This window comes from Aspergillus ruber (genome assembly GCF_000600275.1).
Source record: "Aspergillus ruber CBS 135680 unplaced genomic scaffold scaffold00049, whole genome shotgun sequence".
Classification (NCBI taxonomy): domain Eukaryota; kingdom Fungi; phylum Ascomycota; class Eurotiomycetes; order Eurotiales; family Aspergillaceae; genus Aspergillus; species Aspergillus ruber.
The window spans coordinates 944-20,711 of record NW_024467345.1 but is presented as its reverse complement, the minus strand read 5'-3'; the positions used below and the strand labels follow the sequence as shown (position 1 = coordinate 20,711).

General features: G+C 46.4%; 7 protein-coding genes across 7 annotated transcripts; 6 read left to right on the top strand and 1 right to left on the bottom strand.

Moving 5' to 3' along the window:
- Positions 1-1,172: 1,172 nt before the first annotated feature.
- On the top strand, positions 1,173-2,847 carry EURHEDRAFT_467143 (sugar porter family MFS transporter; the record flags this gene model as incomplete). The annotated part of the gene is made up of 2 exons (XM_040785158.1): positions 1,173-1,640; positions 1,711-2,847. 2 exons carry the CDS (start codon positions 1,173-1,175, stop codon positions 2,845-2,847), a joined length of 1,605 nt encoding a protein of 534 aa, XP_040634126.1.
- A 656-nt stretch (positions 2,848-3,503) lies between these two features.
- Positions 3,504-4,648, top strand: EURHEDRAFT_406876 (uncharacterized protein; the record flags this gene model as incomplete). The annotated part of the gene is made up of 4 exons (XM_040780489.1): positions 3,504-3,629; positions 3,770-3,938; positions 3,988-4,168; positions 4,219-4,648. 4 exons carry the CDS (start codon positions 3,504-3,506, stop codon positions 4,646-4,648), a joined length of 906 nt encoding a protein of 301 aa, XP_040634125.1.
- Positions 4,649-5,342: 694 nt separating this feature from the next.
- Positions 5,343-7,490, top strand: EURHEDRAFT_406875 (putative ATP-dependent protease (CrgA); the record flags this gene model as incomplete). Its single annotated transcript, XM_040780488.1, has 2 exons — positions 5,343-6,954; positions 7,075-7,490. The coding sequence occupies 2 exons, from the start codon at positions 5,343-5,345 to the stop codon at positions 7,488-7,490; spliced, it is 2,028 nt and encodes a 675-aa protein (XP_040634124.1).
- Positions 7,491-12,799: 5,309 nt separating this feature from the next.
- Positions 12,800-13,840, top strand: EURHEDRAFT_381943 (uncharacterized protein; the record flags this gene model as incomplete). The annotated part of the gene is made up of 2 exons (XM_040779479.1): positions 12,800-12,952; positions 13,001-13,840. The coding sequence occupies 2 exons, from the start codon at positions 12,800-12,802 to the stop codon at positions 13,838-13,840; spliced, it is 993 nt and encodes a 330-aa protein (XP_040634123.1).
- A 506-nt stretch (positions 13,841-14,346) lies between these two features.
- Positions 14,347-15,253, top strand: EURHEDRAFT_467187 (NAD(P)-binding protein; the record flags this gene model as incomplete). The annotated part of the gene is made up of 2 exons (XM_040785160.1): positions 14,347-14,860; positions 14,919-15,253. Coding segments are annotated over 2 exons (849 nt in total), but the record flags the coding sequence as incomplete, so codon positions are not given.
- Positions 15,254-15,420: 167 nt separating this feature from the next.
- On the bottom strand, positions 15,421-16,934 carry EURHEDRAFT_510580 (uncharacterized protein; the record flags this gene model as incomplete). The annotated part of the gene is made up of 2 exons (XM_040785952.1): positions 16,713-16,934; positions 15,421-16,665 (listed from the first exon to the last, which is right to left on the bottom strand). The coding sequence occupies exons 1-2, from the start codon at positions 16,824-16,826 to the stop codon at positions 15,421-15,423; spliced, it is 1,359 nt and encodes a 452-aa protein (XP_040634121.1). The 5' UTR covers positions 16,827-16,934.
- Positions 16,935-17,187: 253 nt separating this feature from the next.
- On the top strand, positions 17,188-18,262 carry EURHEDRAFT_291626 (uncharacterized protein). Its single transcript, XM_040778231.1, has 4 exons — positions 17,188-17,366; positions 17,435-17,605; positions 17,674-18,081; positions 18,140-18,262. The coding sequence occupies exons 1-3, from the start codon at positions 17,289-17,291 to the stop codon at positions 17,950-17,952; spliced, it is 528 nt and encodes a 175-aa protein (XP_040634120.1). The 5' UTR covers positions 17,188-17,288; the 3' UTR covers positions 17,953-18,081; positions 18,140-18,262.
- Positions 18,263-19,768: the final 1,506 nt, after the last annotated feature.

The following is a 19,768-nucleotide window of genomic DNA, read 5'->3' as shown; positions in this document are numbered from 1 at the left end:
TGTAGTTTCGGAGACGGCTTCCCGCAAAATGATTGGATAAGGCATCGATACTATGGTTTCAACATAATTTCGACGTTTGGAGGTCCATGTTTGGGCAACTATGGGCCTCGACCGGCAAGCTCACATGGCTCACCCCCACAATATAGAATATGCGGGGACCCCACAAAAACCACAAATCACTCAACTCGCACTGGGATATCGGCCAACCATTGGCTATCTCCAATGTAGCTGCCAATAAACTGCACATTATACAAGAAGCCGACAGTGAAGGATGCAGGGTAAGAAGGCTGACAAGTACTAAGACACTTGGATTCAGAGGAAATCTTTGAGAACCACCTCAGACTTTCCTTCTATTTGTAGAATAATTCTGTATGAATAATTCTGTATTTACCGAAGACATAAAGAGCTACGAGAACATCCGGATTTATAACAATGGGCCGAACCACGTGTCCCTCTCTTTAACTGCCTCGTAGTACGGCACATCTCGGCAAAAGGCAAACCAGCATTAGATGGCAGAACAAAATAAATCGAGTTGGGGTAGCGTGATGACGTTGGCCCAATAGCCAGTGATCACAAATTTATAATTAATCCATGGCATGCAAAAGGGCTTGGATTAGACTGGTCTACGCAGGTCTTAAAGTGATGTTAATAGTTCATACGTTCATTAAAGCTCATCAAGTTGGTCTGATGTATATAGCATGGGCTCATAATACATACTTCCAGTGTCCCGATCTGAGGCCGGATGTTGGAAGCAGTTTTCCAGGCGTTGATAAAAAGGTCCGGTCGAGATTTTGCCTATACCAAAGGCCTCTGTCGCTTAAAGGACTGACCGGTAACGGGGATAACTGGGCGTGTTGGTGACAAGCTGAGGACAATAACCACCCGCCCAGTAGCTTAGGGTCCAGCCCAGGGTGAAATGTCCGATGGCGTATCTCCGTCTTACTTTCGACCGACCACTAAGCACTTGGCCCGGCATGATATGACACTCCATGGTCGCATGCAAAACCACGGGCCGAGATAACATGCAAGAAATGTACCCTGCCTGTCTGGCCTAGCCAGCCAGCCATGTACTAGCTGTCCTCGGGATTATTTAAGAACCCGCTCCTGCCTCTTCGTCCCCTGCAGTACCCCGCAACTAAAATCCTACCATGGATATCGATTCGAAAGACTCAATGCAGCAACAGGTCAAAGGGGATGACCCGATGGCGGAACATGATGAGGGGGGCACCATTGACGTCCTGGACTCGATGCCCTCATACGGTCCGGAGGGCGTCAGAGGGCTCGTAAGCTCTGGCTATGTCCTTGGAGCCGCTTGTCTTGCTTCGCTGGGTGGATTCAGCTTTGGATATGACCAGGGGGTCATATCGATTATCAATGTCATGCCTCAATTCCATGGGGCTATACCGCAGGCAGAGACTGACTTTGGCAAAGGGCTTATGACGGGCATGCTGCTCCTTGGCGCATTCATTGGCTGTATTTTTATGCCTTACCTTGCGGATAAGATCTCCAGAAAGTGGGCTCTGACTGTGGTCGTCGTCATTTTTGACATCGGTGCCATTATCCAGACGGTTGCTCAAAACTACGGCATGTTGGTCGCAGGGAGGACCATTGGTGGTATTGGTGTTGGCACGCTGGCCATGGTATGTATTGACATCTTGAATCACAATGCACCTGACGGAGACAGCTTGCTGATAAACATGGCAATTCAAGGGCGCGCCGCTGTATATCTCTGAGATTTCACCGCCAAACCTGCGAGGGACCCTTCTGGTCCTGGAATCTATCTGCGTCGTTTCAGGTGCAGTTATTGCGTATTGGATAACCTTCGGGACGAGGTTGATCGGGAGTGAAGTGTCGTTCCGTCTACCATTTGGCCTACAAATGGTCAGCGCAACTCTTCTCGGACTCTGCATCCATTTCTTCCCATATTCACCGCGTTGGTTGGCTCTCGTTGACCGTCATGACGACTGCCTCAAGAGTCTGAGCAAACTGCGCGGTCTACCACAGACAGACGCAAAAGTCCAGACCGAGTTCAGGGGAATCATCACAGAGGTTAAGTTCCAACAACTCGTTGAACAACGACAGTATCCTGGAGTGACAGGCATAAAACGAGAAGCTGTGATCTGGATAAGTCTTTTTAACCGACGGACGTGGAAACGAACAGCTGTCGGCACCGGCGTGACATTTTTTCAACAATTCGTCGGAATCAACGCGTTCATCTACTACGCACCCACTCTCTTCGAATCAATCGGCCAAAAGGGAGAGATGACGTTGATTCTGTCTGGTGTTTTCAACTGTCTTCACCTGGTAACGGTCATCATTTGTTTCCTGATCATTGACAAAGTCGGTCGGCGCCCCTTGGCCATCTTTGGTGGCTTTGCCATGGGCGCATGCTACATCATTGTCGCTGTCCTCTCTGCTCTATACGGACCAGACTGGACCAACACATCAGCAGGATGGGCCTGCGTAGCAATGGCATTTATCTTCGTTCTCATCTTCGGAAACACATACTCGCCTCTAGGTTGGGCCCTGCCATCCGAAGTCTTTCCCAATGCGGTTCGCTCAAAAGGTGTCGCACTGTCAACTTGTGTCAATTGGCTGTCCAATTTCATCGTGGGAGTCGTGACTCCTCCGATGATGGCTAATATTGGCTACCGCACATACATCTTTTTTGCAGTGTGGTGTGTTCTTGCAGGTATGTGGGCCTTTTTCTTGGTGCCTGAAACAAGCGGAAAGACGCTGGAGCAGATTGACGAGGTGTTTGGTGATATTACCAGTCAAGAGGAGAGTGAGATTATGAGAGAGGCTACTTCTGCAGTGATCTTCGGTGAAGGAAAGCCTGATGTGTGACTGCATATAAGTAGACATCGTCAGAACCCAAAAAACCCTAACCCAGTTTTGGGTTGGGTTTGCGTCAAAATTTTCAACCCAGCGTTGGGGCCCCAAAGTTGGGTCCTGGAAACCCAAAAAAAGGTACAAATGATGAAAGCATGAGTAAACTCGCGACTGCATAATATCTCCATATTTCGTCGGTATTTTTCAGTATTTTATCGTTTTTTATATTACATCTATATCGTCAGGCTATCCGCAAAATTTATGATTGAATGAATCTCACTCTAGATTTACTAGATTATGAATCTGTGATGCTATATAAAAAGCAGAGACGTTCAATTTATCAATTCCACAATGAAGAGTGTATTATAAAATGAGTAACTAACGCTAATAATAAGTAAAATCATCATCCTAATTTTCTTCTCTTCCTTGGTTATACCCCTCCTCAGTATCACTAATCTGTTGAATGCCTAACTCATCAGTACAGTCCCTAGTATACACTGCTGGCTTATATATGAAGTCATCCGTCGGTATCCCTGGGACAAGATGAGAGGACCAGGTGCTATTGGAGCATAGTACTATTGCAGAAACTTTGCGGCAACTCGGGAGCTACAGTGAGATTTTTGGAAGAAGATGCTCCTATGGAAGGAAGTATTCCAAAATTTCCTATCAACATGACCCATTCTCGGACGTCGTTGAACCTGGAATATCCATCTACTAGAAATATTCTTTACAGTGAGCAGGATGTTATGATAACAGTCATATACCTCGACGAAGCCTGGTCTGAAACCGGGTTATACGTGAGGCGACATGGGTTCTTCGGTTCATTGCCTCCTTGGTCGATTAAGTCTGAATACTCCAGACGGATGTCTTAGCTGATGCATACTGGTGCATCTTTACCACAGATTCATCGTTATAGCGCTGTGGACCTCGACCTTAGGTGTTCGAAAGACGTATATGCGGATCGCCAAAACTGGGCTCCGTGGTTTATGAGTCGCTTCATGTACCATACTACAATATGTCTTCTCAACCATCCGCTCCTCATAATGATCAAGCTCCAAGGGAGGGGACCAATACCGGAACTCTACCTGTAGCAGACATCTTCCCTGGTCCACCACTATACTGATTGGATACTTCACCTTTTTACAATGCTAAAAGAGAAGCAATTCTGTTTGGCTGGTATTATTGTGGGCTATTGTGTGGCTGTTGTTGCGACAATCGAGCTTTATATGAGCTACATGGTCGATTTGGATCAACGACCGGAGAAAAAGAACGTTTCCAACAGTGCATTGATGTTGTCCAAGATCTGGCGGAGCTCTCGCCACATTTACAGGAGATGGTGCGTGGTTCACTACTCCTATAGTACATATGACAATGTAACGCGCACAGTGGCACAATCTTCATCGGCTGGCGGATTCAATTGCCATTCTTCACCTCATATCACAGTCGTGAATCAAAGGTCGACCTTTCCCTGTTCTGCGAGTTCCCCGCATTTTCTCGAGCCCATTCCGGGGCGCTTTTGGGCAGAACACTATCTCATGGATTATGGCATCCTCAGACTGGTGGGGAATTATCTTCTTTAAATGTCCCGTCCAGTGTGACCCGAGTTGAACAAGCTGTCCCTCATCAGAACCACCTACAGCACCGGAATCAGTTTTCACCAACATGCACACCCGTTCCTGCGCAGTCTTCAGCCCCACAAAGCTCTTCGAACGACACGACCATTGATGACCATTTCGTGGATGTGCTCAATCTGTCGTCTGCTCAATTCTTCGGACAGGAGCTCTTTTCTTTGGAGGGCTTAAGCCATATTCGCTAGATTTAGACTATACAAATAGATTACGTGGACCCTTCAACCATACTGTGTATCTTATACCTAAGCTCATTCTACGTAGTAGCTGAAATCAAGGACCAACTGAAGTATGCGAGGACGCACGGTTTCGCAGCATTAATATGGAAGATGACCTCCGTCTGCCTTGTCGAAACTCTCCAAAGTTTATCAATTACGACTAACCTATGTAGCTAAGATATACTTACATATTCAACGGAGCCCAAATCAGCCAATTAGAGAGCCGCAATGACTTACGTTCGGGCTAAGGCTTGAGAAAGCAATGTATGCTATACGGTGCATTTTGATATGTCATTCCTACAAGCTTCCAACTATTATACTGTAGTCTAAACTCTGAAGCATAACGTACATCTGAAGTCTCTCCATCAAATGCTCTTATCGATAAGTCAAGATCTAATCTAATCATAATGCCACGAATTGCCGATACGGCCACGCTCTCCCACTCCGACCTCCGATGACGAGACAGCTCCATTACGGTGTATTATCCAGCTACACGAGAGCAACGTTGCCGTTCAGCTCGATTCTTTGTATATAATACTTGCTACCTTGTTCTAATATCACTGGCTTCTATACGGCGAGTACATACCACATCGCACGCGACAGTTCCCCATGAACAAGAACCCATCTCCACTTTCCACAAGACCCTGAACTCCCGAAGGCCACCATGAACGAGAACGAACGAGGAGCATACTCATACGATCCGTTCAACCCATCATCAGAGTCGCAAACCTCCTCTTTCTCAACTTCTCTGCCTGCGCACACCTTTCTCCGCCAGATTCAGTGCGCCCGCTGCCTACGCCCCCTCCGCACACCTCTCCGCTTACCATGCGGGAATACACTATGCCGGGAATGTCTACCAGCGGTTCAACCAAGGATTGGAATCACATATCCTGCTGGTGAGGGACGGAAGTATCGATTCAAGTGTCCGTGGGAGAAGGAAGAGTCATGTGTGGGGGAGCATTGTGTGGCGGATTGTGGGGTGGATGTGTTGTTGACGAGGTTAGTGGAGGTTGTTGAGGAGGTTCTTGCGGGGGATATACATGGTAGTGAATATGAAGAAGATAAGAGCTTGGATATGAGCTGGGCAGATCCCAATGATTTGGTAGAAACGTGGAAAACGGTGTGTTTGGAGGGTGGAGCCCTGCGGGGTGTTTACCGGATGATAAAAGAGGGACGATTCGACTATGATGCGTCAGATGTGGTTTATGATAGGAAGGATGGCATAGAACAGACATCAGTTGACGCAGTTCTACTTACGCGACTAAAGCAGGTTATACGCGATGAGTTCGACTGCCAGGTCTGCTACTCGTTCATCTCAGACCCCCTAACGACCCCCTGCGGCCATACATTCTGTCGCAAATGCGTTGAGCTGGTCTTGAACCACTCAGACCTATGTCCCCTTTGCCGACAAAAGCTCAACATGCCTTCAACTATTCAATCTGAGCCCATTAACAGCCCTGTCGCGGGACTAATGGAATGTCTATTCCCAGACCAAGTTTCCTCGCGTCGAGAATCCCTCGCCCAGAACGAAGCAAGTCTAGACAACGAGCAAATGACCCCCCTCTTCGTGAGCTCAATAGCATTCCCAACAATGCCAATCTTCCTACATGTCTTTGAGCCCCGATATCGGATCATGATCCGCCGTATCATGGCAAGTCGAGAACGCAAGTTCGGTATGGTTGCGTACAACCGTGCTCGGCGGCGGCAGGGTGGACTGGGAAGGATACAGTTTATGCAATATGGCACTTTAATGCTGGTGGATCGGTTTGAAATGCTTCCTGATGGGAGGAGTCTTGTGATTGCGACAGGGGTTTCCCGGTTCAAGGTTACAAAAGCGGATATGCTGGATGGGTACCATGTCGGACAAGTTGAGCGGTTGGATGATGTTCCCATTACAGTGGAGGAGAGTAATGAAGCCGCAGAGACTGCTGTTTTTGCAGAGACATTGACAGAGTCTCAGCAGCCCTCGGAGCCCCAGGAGGAGACGCAAAAATCCCTTGAATCTATGTCGACCCAGCAGCTATTCGATCTGGCGTTGGATTTTGTCCGCACGCAACACCGCATTGGAGCACCGTGGCTACATCCCCGGGCTCTAATGGCGTATGGGAACGAACCAACCGATCCATCCCGGTTCCCTTGGTGGTTGGCGAGTATCCTTCGTGTTTCCGACGAAGAGAAGTACCGTCTCTTATGCGCAACAAGCGTGCGAGAACGGTTAAAGATCAGCGCACGGTGGGTCAAGAAGCTTGAATCTGGAGAACGGTACGTCGCTATTAGTACGCATACATCAATGGACGCTAACTTAACCAGCTCAAATCGCCCATTGATCATGTCTGTCTTATGACTAGCCGTCCCTCTCTTTGTATTTTCTGTGCTCCCACTACTACTCCCCCCAGGGACAACGTTATCATCCCCGAGCTTTATCACCTCCTTTGCCCCATTTTCCATGTCCGTATCGGTATCATTCGGGTCTGCGCCTTCGACCTTTGACCGTCAGCGCCCTGTTCCACAGCAGCGAAGTCCTAATACTCAGACGTATCTTCCGCAGACGCTCGTCTTGGGACTGTTTCTGCTTATCTTTGGGGCGCAGATTGCCGTAAATATGGCGCAGATGAGACGGGTCCAGCGACGGAGACTTGGCGAGGGGGTTCGGAGGACCATCGTTGTTAATGGACCCGAGCCAGGCCATCAGGAAGGAGAAACTATAGTGGGAGAGCGGAGAGATAGAAGCGAGGGAGTAGTGAGAGAGGGTGCTGGGGAAGAGCCTAGGGAGCGTCCTGGGGAACGTCTTGAGACTAGGGACGCCGGATGAGAGTTCAATCTACATGAGAGGACAGGCGTGACCAGAGAAAGAGTTTGTATATGAAATTGGCTATTGTAGATGTCCGCATCATCGTGTTTGGATCCCGATTATCTGGAATATGTACTTGTTATCTATGACCGAGGCCGATACCGAACGAAACTCTTGTATGCATTGGGAATCAGTAGCCAGAAGGCAGATGCTTGGGCTCAATACTCACAATGGTAAGCAATACTCGCCATTTGGGAATCACCATAGAAGATATTGTTAGACTTCTCTTTCTACACTCCATCCACCACCGACAAGCTCCACTTCTCGTCATATGCACTTCTTAAATCATATCACCTCCAGATCTATCTATAGTTGCGACTTCTTCACTGCATTATGTTCTAGTTATGTTCACATTTTCAGCAATACTTGTTTGATGGACTGCAAAGATATGGGGCAAGATATATCGTCTTGTGGATGGAATTGCATAAATATCACCACATCTCCATAACTCGTCTCTATACTGCCAGTCAATTGTTTTGACTAATAATAGTAAAGAACTCACCATGCCATATCCCGGCGTTGTACAAATCTTATATAAAGATTCCGGGCAAGCCACATATCTACACACCTACACACTTAATAGAGGGGTTGAGCAACATTCTATTGACCAAGAGTAGTTAAATACACAACACACAACACACACGTGCACATAGGGAAATTGAGACTAAGAGAAACTGGTAATGGGAGACGTACATAACATCATCCATAAAGAATCTCAAACAATCGATCAGCCTTCTTGTCCAAACGTTTCATATCGGCTTTATGCTCACGAAGGAATTTTGATACAATTTATCCAACTCAGTAAATCCAATTTTCAGAGACATATCCTTGGCGTCAAAAAATTCCTCATCCCCTTCATACCATGACTCCTGATCGTCGTCTATGTCAATATCGCTGGGGAGTCTTCCGCGGGACATGAACTTCTGCTCATCTCCTTTGTACCAGGATTTCCCGTCATCATCAGATTCGGGTTCTGGAAATGGGAACCGGTTCCAGGGCGGTTTCTCATGGAATTCCATCATAGCTGAGTTTGCTGCGTTCCTGGCTAGCTCTTTCTTTGAAGACACCCATGGTTGCATGGCATTTGCCAGATGGCGGAGGTTCTTCTTGCCATGCTTGATTGTCGTAACGAATGGTGTGATCTTAATCAAGTGCATGTTGCTATTGTTGATGGTAGTTGTAATAGATCTGTAAATGGAAGAAAGAAGAAGGGAGAGGAGAGCGGGCTTAAATAGCCAGCTGCAAGGCATTCGCATTGTATCCTCCGTAACTACGGATACACCTAGAACTTCCTGAACCGTGGATCCGGGAGGCTGCAGTTATTCCTTGAGAACGTATTCAGGTGACATAGTTGACTTCTCTGCACGAATCGTGGGTCAACTGGGATCAGGAGTACATTACTGACTTGTTTTGGTGTAAAAGGAATTTCATCCGGGGTTTGAGATGGTCAACCATGAATCGATTCAGGCACAGGTGATTGACTAAAATTGATTGGTTTTCTTCTCCTTGGGGCCTTCTGGGGAAAGTTAATTCGTGACATGTGGTCACCAAAAATATGGAACCATACCTAAAATGATGCGCATTATGTTGCCTTTTCTCGTTACCCAGGTGGCTCACTATATGAGTACTACATCGGCATGGTAGCTTGTGTAGTGACGATGCACAGACACTACCGATAACAAGGCGTTGATAATACAGATTGACTGGCTTCCTACAGTTATTGATAAACTTTATCTTAAAGGGGAGCGCACAAACATCCCTCATCCCCAGATTCTCCCACACTAAGTAATACAATGTCTCATAATAATGGCAAGCATAGCATACTATAATCGATCAAATCCCAAATAGCGACCTTACCCGCAGGGCCATCACTGTCTTAGTTTCTCGCCATAAGCTGCTTCGGGTCCCGGAGCAACTTCTTCCAGAAGCCTTGTGACACGAACTCGTTATCGTTGTCGTTTTTGTTGTCGTCATCGATATCTCCAGTTACCCTGAACTGCATAAAAACCACCATATCTTTCTCTCCTTCGTCGGGAGCAGGTACCCCGGTATCAGTGATGGTGATCTCGCAGTAACTTGGGGTCACGTTGGCCAGCGTCACTCTGTTCTCGAACGTGGCCGTAAACTTCTCCTTGAATGGTGGCCACTTCATGGTCTTTGCCAGATTCTGAAGACACTTCTTGCTCTGTTTGAGGTGAGAAACAAATGCTGTTGTTGCTGTAGCAGTAGACATTTTGCTGTTGGTCGCCAATGCTGGTAGCTCATACTTAGTTGATGAAAGGAGGGAGAAGTTTGGGGAGGGGCTTTTATACCTTGCCTGGGCCCGATTGCTGCCTGTCTTTGGCTTTATTTTTGTACACAAGTCATCGATGTAATTGATTCCAGGCTGCTATTTTATCTGTCAGTCGAGGGAGAGGAGCAGTATAGCAGATTGGAAGGAGGATTGGTAGTTACGTGAGATATCAGAGCAGCTGTAGGTAGGATATGATAAGCTTCTAAGATAGAAATCCTACTATAATGAATATATCCATAGTCTATTCTCGTCGTAAGCATTCATAGACACATCGTTCATCCATTTCACATGCTCTCCTCAGACTAACGTGACGAGGCTCAACGATAGATGTTGTTGCAGTATGATACACAACTTCAATAACGAATCAGGCTCTCGCTTCATCAGCAACTTTTTATTATCTTTGCAATATCACTAATAATACCGCCTCTCCTTGGGGCTTGCTTCGGGTCATTACGAAACTACCGGAAGACGGTTTCCAACGGATATTGTGGACGTGCGATGGTTACGTCCGGCTTGGATACCCTGGGTCGGATAGTATTTACCGAATCATTCTGGCTCAAATGTGACTGTCAATGACTTAATTCCAATTCTCTCCGGGTAGTTCTACTTCAAGCCTCCAACCATTACCCATGGGAAGTTGACCTATGACAACACAATTTAAGAGTATGCGAGTCATCGATAAGTCAATCTTCAGCTACCTCGTTGATTCGATGCTGCCGTGGAGTAAATAAACAAAGAAATTCACTACCGAATTAGCCAAATGTGTCAAAGGTGGAAGGCAGATGCAAAGCTGCTTTCATTTAACATATTCAACCTATAAGAGTTCGAAAGTGTCAAGATCTCATCCACAGCAGCTGAGAAAGATCGATCTCCAGAGAGACGACTTCGGCCTTCCAGAGCACTTTGAAGCACTGCTCTAAGGAGAAAATGATCTAGTGAACAATGCTAAAGAGAAGGAAGTCACTATCCTTCTACCAGAGATTGATTCTTCATCTACGAAACCTCCGACTAGTCAGCCGGTCCTTAAAACCACGGATTGGTTGACCTGCCCAAAAGCTACTGGTTTCTGTCTTCTGTAACGCTAAAAGTGCGGAACAGAATATTGAATTGAAAGATCAGCCTTATGTAAACCACGGTACTATTTGGTGAGCAAGATGCAGCAGCCCTTGTGGGCACGATATGCGCTACGCGATATTGTATGGGAAACGGACACACGTCTGACTTTTCTTAATGCCTGAAAATGTACGTCAACATTTTCTAGTCTGCTTCTACAGTTCTCGTCTGATTTAACACTTAAAAACGCCGTGCAACAGGTTGCTCAGCCTGATTCCACCTGCTGCGCAACAGGGTATATGTGCGACTCTGAGTATTTGCTCCCTATATCATTGATTAACAATTGCACCGGAATCAGTATAATTACTACAGCCATAAAGCTTGGTTTCACTGCCGGCCGCTTTAAAAAAATCTCATTGTGAATGGACAGGCAAATTGGCTAAAAAGGGTAATCAGACTGCTCTTTACGTAGCGGCGTTTATTCATGATCTATACTGTAAGTAATCAAAATACCCATCCGAGTATAACGGGCCGCTGACATTCACAGGGATATTTGAAGTTGTGAATCACGCTCAGGGATTTCAGATATTTTTGCCAGTCTCCACCTATACGAGCCATTACATAGTCACTCGTCCAATCAAACTCGGTGACTTTCATGAAGGGACATCAGTCATCGAACTTCAGTAGCACGGCGCTCTGATAGCGGTCAATTTGAGGAATCACGCACAAATGATGTGTCATTATATAATAGTTGTCTTGCAACTGAAAACTCCCAATAGGGGCTGGTAAACCGCTGCTCCGTCAGTGTACAAGCTTCTCTTGCTTAGGGCTACATTGCTCGGATGACGATTAGATACCAGAAGAGCAGCTCATAGGCAAATTAAATATCCTATTCCACATCCTAGATATTTTCCGCAACGCCTAGAGGTTTGCATGAAGGATGGAGAAACTTTTCGTCGTGTGTTGAACTTAGGTGGGGTCAATTGCACATTGGATTGAATCGCCCAACAAAAGTTCTATTGGTCTTATTAATACTTGAGAGTATCATCAAACCCTTCAATTAGCAACCCTATAGATGATAAATTATTTATTTAGGTCGTGGATCTAACTGTTATGGTCGCTTTCGTCCTGCCCAGTCGGGAGACGTGCTTTATTGAGCCTTCTGCACCTGGGGCTGGGTACTGGTCAACGGAAGATCTGACTCATATACCGACAATTCGACCATATTACCGTCTCATACATCGCCCAGGTAGCTGCCATAAATGGACCACAGCGGGGGCATTATTTCTCATCGATAATTCTTTCATGGAAACCACCAGCTCTGTGGAGGTCGCCAGGAGCAGTGCTGCAGATTATATCGGACGCCTATACCACTGCTCTATTTTTGAATCAGTCCATGTAGGTGCATCATGCCCTAAATCAACGGTGATGCAACGACGTAAAATGGGTGAAGTTCGATCGAGGCTTTAACTACGATGTAGACGGTTTCATGATCTAACTCGTCAATATTGCTCGCAATCCACCGAGCCATCCTCTATACATTCAGTCAACTGCTGGGGGCTTAAAAAATAGGGATATTATAGTTATCATAGTTTTATTAGAAAGAAGGGCCCAAAAATACAACAAATTGCCATAGCCTCACTATACCTCAATTATTTCTAATGTCCAGTGTGGATCAGGTTTAGACGATTATGATTCCTGTTAGGGTTAGACACACCTGGTTTATGCATTTATTTATGTGTGCATTACTTTTATACACAAAGGAATTCCGCTCAGCTTCAAGTCTCCCACCCAACATCGTCTCTACACACTTTTATACCTCAAGGATAGAATAGCTTTACAGAAGGTAATCTACCAACACTATTCATATAAAATATCTCTTGCTATTTTCCTTGGCCGTTAATGAAATCCAGTCACGCGAAATATGGGCTTCCTAGACACAATCATAAGCTTCATCGAACGCCTCGTCAGACTATTCATCGGGGCCAACGAAGAGAAGCTATACGGTCTGGACCATGCAATTCTCAACGTCGAGGTTCCACCTAGGAATATGTGGATGAATATGGGGTATTGGAAGGTGTGTATCCCTCTCGTCTTTATGAGCGATTTGTTGACGGAATGATAGGATACAAAATCGTTCCCTGAGGCTTGTGAGGCATTGCTGGAGCTGATTCTTATTACAGCGGGGCTTTTGAATGAGGATAAGACGGTCGCGAGTACTCCCAGCGCGATAAAACTCGTCGATGTTGGAATCGGTTGTGGTGACCAGTCTCTTTATTTAACCAGGAAGCTCCCTGTCGCTGGTCCGGATGAGCAAAGACGTGTTCTGGTCGACTCATACGTTGGAGTAACATTCGCACGCTCCCAAGCGGACTTTGCGCGAGACCGGCTGTTGAGCAGGTCTTCCGATTCTGACACTGCAGCCTGGACACCCGATGTGAGAATCTTTGCTGCAGACGCCGCTAAACCTGATTCCTGGGAACCTGGGCTTAAGACAGCCGTCTCAAATGACCACGGTCACGACAAAACTCAAACATGGCTCCTAGCTCTCGACACCCTGTATCACTACAAACCCTCCCGCACACCCCTCCTCACTCTCGCATGTTGTAACCTCCAAGCCTCCTTTATGGCCTTCGATCTCCTTCTCGACTCCTCTGCCTCATTCACTAGTAAGCTACTCGTCCGATTGATGTGTCTGTTGTCGGGAATCCCGTACACAAATATTCTCACGACGACGCAATACGAGGATATGTTAGTCCAGGCCGGGTATGACCGCGATACAATACAGATTCGCGATATCTCAGAACATGTGTTTCCGGGGATTTCGGCTTATATCCGCGAGAAGGACAGAGCATTGAAGAAGTTTGGGATGGGAGTAGGAAAGTTTAAGGTACCGGGGTGGCTTTTTGGGTGGTGGGGTAGGTCGGGGGTTATTAGAGGGGTTGTTGTGGTCGCGCGACGTTAGTCTGGTATACAAGATTCTGCGAATGTGCCCACGATTTTATTGGTGCATCGCATACAATATTGGATGAATGTCGGAGTCCATAAATGTCTAATCTCGCGAGGATCGTAGGATCCCGCAACGCATCCAAGCTAACTTTTTTCGGAACCCGACTAGCGATAATCAATCCTGTGGGGTGAGAATGCGAATCTTGAACACAGAGGCCTATCGGGCTTATTTGATGAAGCACTAGCATGCTAAGCCTTTTTGAGTTCCCGATCAAGAGATAAGTCGGGCGAAGCAATGGTGAAGAATATATAAATACGAAGGATGTTCTCCCGGTCCAACACGGCATCGACAAGCCTACTAAATCAAAGCAGATAAACTACATCTTCCACGTTAGCAACTCGATAATCGCACCATGAACCCCGTCAACACAAAGCCCTACACCCTCCCATCCGACGCAACCTGGCTGAGTACCGCCCCCATAATCCACCCCACCTGCACCTGATACTAACACAATCCAACCAGTAACCGGCTGCTCCTCCGGCATAGGTCGCTCCCTGGCAATCCTCCTGTCCTCCAAGCCCAATCAACGCATAATAGCAACAGCCCGCAACCCCTCATCCCTCTCGTACCTCCCCTCCACCCCCAACATCCTCAAATTAGCACTAGACGTGACTTCCCCATCGTCCGTCGACACAGCATTCACGGCTGCAGCGCAGTACTTCGGGGAGGGCTTCCATTTAGACGTTGTCGTAAATAATGCTGGCTACTCACTATCTGGTGATACCGAATCCGCAACCGAGGAAGAAACGCATTTAGAAATGGAAACGTTGTTCTTCGGGACTGCACGGATTACCACGCGTGCGTTGCCGCTTATGCGCCAAGAAACTGGTGGGAGGAAGGGAGGTGTGATTTTTAACATTTCGAGTCTGGCGGGTTTATGTGGGTTTCCGGGACATGCATATTACCACGCGGGGAAGTTTGCGGTGGAGGGGTGGTCGGAGTCTGTGGCGAGGGAGATCCACCCTGATTGGAATGGTATGTCTTTTATTGACTTGACCCATGATTGTTTATGAGGTGGTTGCTGACAGGATAGTCAATATTTGTATTGTCGAACCAAGCGGCGTGAAGACCAACTTCGATGGCCACTCCAAAGCACGTATACAGGCTCATCCTGACTACGCCGGTGAGGACATGCCTTCCCGGAAGCTTGAGAAGTATGTGAACATGGGGATCAAGTCTGGGATTGGTATGATGGAGCCGAGTGCTGTGGCGGAGACGTTGTGGAATGTTGCTAGCCGTGGAGAGAGAGTGCCGTTGAGATTGCCGTTGGGCGCAACGTGTTGGAAGATGGCAAAGGCACGATGTGAGGGTTTTATTCAGGAACTTGAGGTGGTTAAGGGTGTGAGTACTTTTGGGGAGGGTGTTTAATTAGATGTTGTTGTGGTTTGAAATGTATATGAATATTAGGGTATCTATGATTCGTATCATTCATTGATATGTTCATGATGTGACATACATTCATTCGTCAGACATAAATTTGCGTGCGAAAATATATACCTGTAGCAACCTGCAAACAGGTAGGGCAATTGTTGACTTCAATCGCTTTTCTCCACCCACGGCACTTCAACACCCAAGCTATCTGCAACCTTCATTGCAGACTCCATACATCCCTCAAGCAACACCATGCCATCATAACACCAAGACCCCACGAGCCAGACGTTCCCGTCGCCATTGCGCCAGAGCCGTTCCTTCTCGCCCTGGCCAATGGGTGTGCCATTGGCCATTAACTGATTGACAATTTGTCTGCTCTTCACGCTTCGCAGTGTCCGTGAGAATTGTACGTGATGAACGATTTTCGATGGATCGATAGGAGATATGGGGAAATTCGTAACATAGACAGAAGATGGGTGTTCGTGATGTGTTTCCGTGGCAGTGGCATCGGAGCAGATGTGCAAGACGTCGCGTTGGTTGCCTGGCTTGGTGGCTTGGATTTTCGTCTCCTCACCACAATTGGGAATAACAGTTGCATCGCGGTGGATAATTGATTGAACGGGGACAACAGGTATTGACTTCATTACTCCACGGAGAGGTTGGTAAATCGTGCCCACAACGTTCGGTGTCACTGCCATGACCACATGGTCAAATACAGCAGAACCTTCCTTTTCCCCATCGACCCATGTAACGCGTGCTTTCGTACCGATATGTTCCACGGAAGTGACAGTAGTGCGAAGTTTAATGGACAGACCATTGGCGATGGTAGCTTGGACATGCTGAACGCCACCGGTGACGTAGTATCGCGGCCGGCGGTATGTCTTTTTCGCGAATTCCACAAAATCCCTCGCTGGGAAATCCAGAAGCTCTTCATGCGAGCAGGTCGTGATACTCGTGAGCATGGGGCAAATATATGTTCGGATAAAGTAGCGTGGCAACCAGATGCGTTCGAGATACTGTCGGAGTGATTCCTCTTCGTGGTGAGCGGTGGCTTCCTTCGACTGGACGAAGAAACAGCACAGCGTGAGCCAGAGATAGCAGAGTCCCAGATACGTCGTTTCTATAATCCAGCTGGTGTAGCTGCTCGTTGGCGGACGGACCGGTGGGATTTGGTGGTTCGCAGACGAGTAAATGAAATGAGGTGTGTTTCTCCCGCAGAGTGTCGTTAACGGATATATAAACTTCTTCGTTCCATACTGTATCCCGAAGTAGTCGTACATGCGTTTCAGGTTATTGTGAAAGTTGTCATCGAATGCGCGCATGGGTAGGTCAATGCGATAAGGCGTCGAGTCGTGGCCATGGTCTTTCGTGATGGTGTAGGAGGCGGAGTCTAGAGAGAGATGATCTTGCTGCGCTGTGTTAGCACGAGTATTTTGACAAAGGTAGTAAGATTTACGGTTTCAAACAATTGCACATCATATCGGCCCTTCTTGTCCTGCTGGAGAAGAAACGCAGTGACCAGACCAGCCATGCCCGAGCCGACAACGGCGACGGTTTGCTTGTCCGCCATGACGCCAATGGCTTAACAGAATGAATATAAAATATAACAATATGCCAGGGTCCTCCCCGGGAACAATGCTCAAAAATTAAAAAGGGTGCTGGGAAATTAAAGTCTTCCAGTAGATTCTGGTTGGGGTTCAGCTGAAAATCGGCTGACTAACCTCTGTGTTCCACGTGGATCCCAGGATACGCGAGTACACAGGTCATGTGCCGGTTCAGAGAAGCCGGAAGCCGGCCCCACCAGTCTTGGCATAGAGTACACAGGTCATGTGCCGGTTCAGAGAAGCCGGAAGCCGGCCCCACCAGTCTTGGCATAAGCGGCGCGGCACCTGACCTTTTAAATACCATTGTACGAACAGTGAAATTCAATCCTAAATTTCCTTCTGTAAATATTTCATTCTTCTAGCTTAAAAAAGCCCAGACTACTTTTCACTAGTTACCACTCAGTTATTAACTGCTTACAACTGTCAATATGGATCCAGAAGATTCTTCGAGAAGTTCTGGCGAGGAAGAGGACATAATTTCAAATATTGATGATGCTGCTGAAGAGGTGAGAAATCCGGTTACCAAAATAATCCTAATTTCCAAGTACTTACTAACTACTTGCAAATTATTTAGCAACCAAGTGCTTTCACTCACTTAACAGATGCAAAATCAAATCCACTTCAAACACTGTTTATTGAGTATACAGATGATCTGCCAGAGTACCCAAGAACACATATACATGGGTATACCTATATTGTATCTGTTGTTGGCCGATTACAAGAAGCAGAACATCTAATACAAGATGTATGTACTTGTACTCATTTATAACTGGTTAACAAGTAGTCGGCAACTAGTTATTAACTAGTTGAAAGATACAATACTCCCGCGCAAGTATCCGTGGTGCCAGAGCAAGTGTCAAGTCATCATTTCTAAACTGTTCAGTGAAGAAATGGATGTGGAAATGTTCTGGGGCTTTGATATGTGAATATTTAAAGCCAAGTCTTCGTACACTATATCACACTTACCTTGATGAGACTGCATGGGAGGAAATCCAGAGTATTCGAAAGAATATTGATTTGATTGAAAGGGACATCCGAAAGCGAAATGCATATAGGTGGCTATGTTTCAACTGCCTTATAACTAGTACGTAACTGATTGCTAACTAATTATGATTTTATTCTAGTCTTTATCGGTCAAAGAAGACATTCTTTCAAAAAGGCCATGCATGTCTTGAGCAACTCCCAACCTGTGCACCAAGATTTAGAAGGCACTTTTATCCTGTAAGGATAATTACTACTTCATGATTAGTTCAGCATTGGTTTCTGACTAGTTATATAGAACGTGAACAATGAATACCATCTAGACCTCGTAAGGAGTCGCGACTCGTCAGGTTCGATTCGACTCAGAACCGCCAAGATTCAGGGTCAGGTTCCAAGGCCTTGGAGTCGCGATCCGACTTCAGGATTTTTGGAATCGAACCTGGCAGGTTCGACTCGAACCTCAGGTTCCACAAACAGTGCAAACATAGGAAATCCTGTGATATGCATATTTTATGCACATCCTGTCTGTAATTTTGTGTAATTGGTTTACAGTTCAGGCAGAGATCAGAGCAAATAATTCTAGTAGGGAATCAGCTGAGAGCTTTCATGTTTCTAATCCTACTTCTAATCCTACTATTCTTTAAGGCTTATTATACACAAACTGATCCTCATCTCACCTCAGACGCTTTGGAACCCGTCCTGATGTTCGCCTCCGAGTATTATTTTCGCCATACAGGTTGCTGTTGTCAGGCAGAGGATTTTCATCCTCATTGTTCTCATTATTTAGTTCATTCAGTGCCTCCTGGTCCTCTGTAATATCAATCCTGGGCCTTTTACTGGGCACACACTCACTGGGCAGCCGTAGCAGCGGGGATATAGTCACTGGGGCATCTTCCTCATCATCACTAATTGGATTGAATTCATCTCCTGTTTTATGTGCATCCTTTTCTTCCCTTGCTGCTTGGATCTCCCAGGCTGTGAGGTATTCATCAACAAGGGCTAGCTGCTCTGATTCAATATCAAATTTTGATGTACACATAAACATCATAAGATCCCTTATTGTTGTGGATTTGAGAGAGCCTTGACGGTAGTGACATATATCACGAGCTGAATTGAATAGTTGTTCAACACCAGAACCAGTAGCAGGTGTTGTAAGCACATCTCGTGCTAGGCTTGCAAGGATAGGAAATTCATGCTGTTGATCCTTCCAGAAAAGCCGCGGATTGATCAGACGAGTGCCTAGAAATAAGATAAGCAAGGGAGATAGAAGAGGTCAGGGTGAGTAGCATACTGCTTCCAAGATATCGTGTAAGTTCATTGTTGACGTCCATCTGTGGCTGGAAGGCTGTAGTTGATGTGATAAGCATATCAATATCAGAGACCTGATCGGCCGAATATTGACCATTGGATCTAGGCTGTGTATCTGAATATTGCTGTTGGTAGGGCACAAGGCAATCCTCAAGGCTTTTGCGGTATCGTACGCGCCAGCATGGCTCCCAATCCTTGGTTGAAAAGAAATGAAGCTTATTTTGCGGGGCCAAAATTGTACCAATTGCATACAGATCACCAGGGATTTCATCAGTCATGCTATAATACTGGGATAGCTTCAACTTGGCTTGCTTTAGGGCAGATAGCATCACTGTCTTCCAGTTGACCTTCTTTCGTGCAAGCTTTGCCATCGATTTCTCTAGATGACTGAACAGTTTGTTGTAGATACCAAAAATGGTATGGACAGTGATATCCTTACTCTTCGACAGGGTGGTTGTGAAGGTATAAAAAGGCTGGGTGATTGTAAGAAGATAATCAACCTGCCGCCATTCCTCTTGGCTTAGCTGTAGATCATGGCGACTGTACTGCATACAGAATTCATCACAAACAGTTTGTAGCCGCTTAGCACGTCGAAGCATCAGATATGTTGAATTCCAGC

Coding starts and splice junctions, on each gene's coding strand:
- EURHEDRAFT_291626 (XM_040778231.1), top strand. CDS start 17,289: ATGGATCCAGAAGATTCTTCGAGAAGTTCTGGCGAGGAAGAGGACATA. Junction 17,367..17,434: donor TTGATGATGCTGCTGAAGAG/GTGAGAAATCCG, acceptor CAAATTATTTAG/CAACCAAGTGCTTTCACTCA. Junction 17,606..17,673: donor CAGAACATCTAATACAAGAT/GTATGTACTTGT, acceptor ACTAGTTGAAAG/ATACAATACTCCCGCGCAAG.